Below are 4,615 nucleotides of genomic sequence, written 5' to 3'. Positions count from 1 at the left end.
CTATCACTCCCCACCTCATTCTCTTGAGACAAGGTCACTGACTAAATATGGAGCACTAGGCTGTGGCCTGCAAACCCCCGCAACCCTCCAGTTGCCAGCACTGGGGTGACAGGCACATGTGTGACCTGTCCTGTGTCACTGGGGTGACATATGTATGTGTGACCATCTAGATTTTCATGTAGGTGTTGGGATCTGAACTCAGGTCCTCACTATTGCACAGCAAGTGGTCTTAACCACTGAGCCATCCCTCCACTCTTCATGTTTTCTTTATCTTGGTCAGACAATGTCACACTATATAGCCCTGGCTGGCCAGTAACTTGCTGAGTAGACCAGGATGGCCTCAAACTCACAGAGATCCACCTGCCTTTGCCTCCCTAAGTGCTGGGATTAAACGCGTGTGCCACCACCACCCAGCTGGTCAAAACATTCTTGCGGGTCTAGGGAGATGACTTGTTCAGTAAAATACCTGCCATATTAGCGTAAGAGCCTGAGTTTGGACCCCCAGAATCCACAAAAAGAAAAAAAAAGCTGGGCTCAGCATAGGAGAAGGCAGGGGTGATCCTAAGCATCAAGTTCATTTCAAGACCGAAAAACCAAAGTTGAGGCACAATCAAGGCAGGACACCCAGTGTCTAACTCTGGCCTCCACAACTCTGTGCACACACATGTACATATACCACACACAAACACAAAGCCATAAACAAATGTCCCTATGTTTGGAGAGGCACAGTATTTGTGTTGACACATATCTGAATCAGATTATAAAGGCACGGAAGGAAGCTTTAGGGCAGAGAAATGTCTGTATTTTGATTAGAGCGGGTGACTTTACAAGGGATGCTGTGGGCCGAATACAATTTGTCTCCTACAAACTCACACTGAAATGTGATCCCTGATGTGAAGGTTGAGGGTGGTGCAATCTGGAGATGTTTGGGTTGGAAGGCTCTACCTTATGAAGTGATTGAAGCCAGTCCACAGGACTACGCTAAGTCCCACAGAGGTGACTTCCTGAAGGACTCAGAGAAGCAGGGGAAGATCTGGGACACTCAGTCCACCAGGCTCCACTGATTCTTCCACAGGGAAGACAGAGCCCTTAGCAATGACTGAAGCGAGGCAGGGACAATCTTAGAGCACTAACTTTACCAGCCAAAACAAGTCTATTAAAATCTCAGCATTGACTTAAAAGTTACCATGGTTACTCCTGGGTGCGCGTCCCAAAGTAATCGTGCATGTGGAGGCCAGAGGGCAATGGAGGTGTCTTCGCTGCTCTCCACGTTGGTTTTTAAGTGGGGTCTTTCACTGAAACTGGAACTCACTGGTTGGCTAGAATGGCTGCCTAGGGACCCACAGGTCTTTTCTACCTGTGGCCCTCCCCAACAGCACTGGGGGTAAGACCCTGTCCTGCTTTTATGTGGGTTCTGGGAACTCACACTCAGAACTTCATGCTGTGTGGCAAACACTTTATTGTCTGAGATATCTCCCAGCCCACCAAGGTAGTCTCTCTCTCTCTCTCTCTCTCTCTCTCTCTCTCTCTCTCTCTCTCTCTCTCTCTCTCTGTGTGTGTGTGTGTGTGTGTGTGTGTGTGTGTGTGTGTGATGCAGGGTCTCTCCATGTATCCCTGGCTGGTCTGGAACTCACTATGTATACCAAGCTGGCCTCAAACTTGTCTCTGAGTGCTGAGCCCTGGGGTAACAGGTATATGTCACTATGCCTAGCCATAGGAAATAATTATAAAGAAAAAATACATATGACTGGGATATTGCCAGCTGCCTGCCTGTCTATTGTGTTAGGGGCGGGATCCAGAGCTTCAGGCAGTCAACACAGGTCTGATGACACACGCCTCACCTACCAACAACATAGCCAAGAGCCACACCTGCTGTGGGGATCCAAACAGATCTCTGCCTTATAAGGGGGACAACCCAAAATGTGAGCACTAGACCTGGAAAAGCAAACCAAGCCAGTCCCAGCCCTACTCCACAGCTACGTGCCTAGCTGCTACTTGGAGTTTTTAACAATTCCCAATCTTAACTTAAAAAGAGGGAGGATTAAGAAAAAATAATGAAGTGTATTTGTATACAGGTATGTGCACGTGAGTACAGATATCCACAGAGGCCAGAGGCACTGGATCCCTTGGAGTTGGATTTACAGGCAGCTGTGAGCTACCTGATATGGATGCTTCCAACAGACCTAAGTCTTCTCTCTCTCTCTCTCTCTCTCTCTCTCTCTCTCTCTCTCTCTCTCTCTCTCTCTCTCTCTCTCTTTGGTTTTTCGAGACAGGGTTGTTTTTTTGTGTGTATAGCTTTGGAGCCTGCCCTGGAACTCACTCTGTAGACCAGGCTGGCCTTGAACTCACAGAGATCCACCTGCCTCTGCCTCCCGAGTGCTGGGATTAAAGGCTTGCACCGCTGCAGCCACTTGGCGACCGAAGTCGTCTAAGCCTTCTGCAACAGCCTCTGAGCTACAGATGCGCCCCCTCCCCCTTTGGTTCAATGGTAAAATTGGTTGCTCTTCCATTTTCTGGTAAAACATTTTTGTAAAACCTTCATACAAAGAAACAAAACCACTTAGCTGGGTCGAACCTGCCAAAGTTAGCAGAAGACTCTACTGGTTTGTTTTTACTTTTACTGGAGAAAAATTAACTTGCTGCGCTTCACAATGACCCACTTAGCATGGCATTCACGGCTCAGACCGCAGAAAGAACCCCGCGTGGTGAAATGCTGGCACCAGTCCTCATGGTCTCTGTTTAATGTAGGCGTGAGCTACCAGGCATTTCACCCTCACCTAACGCTCCTACCCCAACTGTCAGTTTCGAGGACACAGATTATACTTGGAGGTCAAACTGAATGACAAGGCACCGGAGCCGGCACGCCGTTCCTTTCACCTGGCGGGTGGATTTGTGCAAGCATCTGGGAGCCTTATGCATTCAGTACTTTGAGAACAGTCCCCATAATCACAGCCTACTAGAAACCGATTTGGGATGGACACAATGCAGACTGTATTCTACCCCTAGGGTTGAGAAAAATAAACTATGCAATCCAAGTTGGAAACAACTATCGCCATGTATAAAAGGATCCGTTCAGGTCTCTCTAAGCTATACGCAGGATGCTTTCCTACAGGAGTGGCTAACAGGCTTTCCAGTTTAACAGTCACAGGACCGGCTAATGATTAGGAAGGTTGTGGCACATTTAACTGACCACTATTCTCAACCAGGAACAAAGTGGGCAAGGTGGAAGGAGCGGAGTTCTGAGGTAGCATGGGGCAGCCTGTACTTTGCCCTTACCATCACTGCCAGAACCACCCAGACACTAAGATCCATGTTCCTGGCACAAAGGATTACAGAATATTCACCGTACCCTAGAACTGATATGGGCGCGCTCCCTCTTTAACCCCATTCCTCTTTCCCTTTGTAGCCAAACAACAAACTACTTATGACTGCTGCTGCATCCGGGGGAGATGGCAGTCACTCACCAAGAACACGGCGTACCTCAACTCAGCTTGCAGCTGTAGCAGCTGCAGAAGATACAGCTGTGCCTACCCCCTTGTCCTGCCTAAGAGTTGGGGAACCACACTCCCACAGCCACCTGAGAGGAACGGAGCACCAGGAACAAACGCTCCCGGGAACATCACCCAACCAACTCCAGGTTCTCTTGGAGGTGTCCTACCCTGGACAGAAGGCTGGAGCTCCCCCAGCCCACAGCCATCACCTGCTACTGGCTCTCCCACCTTCCCTGGCCGCCTTCCCTCCTGTCATTCCCCCATTCCCACACCTCCCCGTGCCTTGGTGTCAGAAGTCACCTACCTGCTGTGCCGTTCAGCAGGTCTATGAAAAAACCTGTATTACTTTTCTGTTGCTGTGAGAAAGCACCAAGTCCAGAAGCAACTTATAGAAGAAAGTTTATTTTGGCTTATGTTCCAGAGGGTAAGAGTCTATCACAGTGGGCAAGGCAGTAAGCAGCAGGCACAGAGGCAGGAGCAGGAAGTTGAGAGCTCACACCCTCAACTTCAAACATGAAGCAGAGAGAACACACTGGAAGTAGTATGAAGCTATAAGATCTCAATCCCACCTCCAGTAATGCTCTTCCTCCAGCAAGGCCACACCCCCAAAGACTCCCCAAATAGCACCACCCACTGGGGACCAAGGTTTCAAATATATGCACTTATGGGGGACATTTCTCATTCAAACCACCATGACCCCAAACTAAGACTAGTATTCTCTGGGCAGGGTGCTGTACTAGCTGCAGTAGTTTGAATGAGGATGGGCCCCCATAGGCTCATATATTTGAATACCCAACCCCTAGCTGATGGAACTGTTTGGGAAGAATTGGGAGGTGTGGCTTTGTTGGAGATGTGTCACCGGGGCTGGTTGAAGTTTCAAAAGACTCTATGACTCCCAGTACTTGCTTTCTCTTTTTCTGCCTCCTACTTGCAGATCGGGGTGGGGGTTCTCAGCTGTTCCTGCCACCATTCCTTTGCTCCACCATCATGGACTCTACCCCTCTGAAACCATAAGCCCAAATTATATACTTTCTTTTATAAGTTGCCTTGGTCATGGTGTCTTATCATAGTAATGGAGAAGTAACTAAGACATTGGTCAAACCTGGGAGGGGTTAATCAGAAAG

At 48.8% G+C, this 4,615-nt stretch overlaps 1 protein-coding gene across 1 annotated transcript in view; it reads left to right on the top strand.

Moving 5' to 3' along the window:
• The window catches only part of Fbxl14 (F-box and leucine rich repeat protein 14), a 27,100-nt gene extending 22,775 nt beyond the window's left edge, over positions 1-4,325 (top strand). Inside the window, exon 2 of the mRNA XM_037204202.1 lies at positions 3,407-4,325. Coding sequence (XP_037060097.1) covers positions 3,407-3,853 — 447 coding nt within the window. The 3' untranslated portion in view covers positions 3,854-4,325. The remainder of the gene's footprint in view (positions 1-3,406) is intronic.
• The last annotated feature ends 290 nt before the right edge of the window (positions 4,326-4,615 follow it).

This window comes from Peromyscus leucopus, chromosome 3 (assembly GCF_004664715.2).
Source record: "Peromyscus leucopus breed LL Stock chromosome 3, UCI_PerLeu_2.1, whole genome shotgun sequence".
Classification (NCBI taxonomy): domain Eukaryota; kingdom Metazoa; phylum Chordata; class Mammalia; order Rodentia; family Cricetidae; genus Peromyscus; species Peromyscus leucopus.
This window is presented reverse-complemented; position numbering and strand designations above follow the sequence as displayed.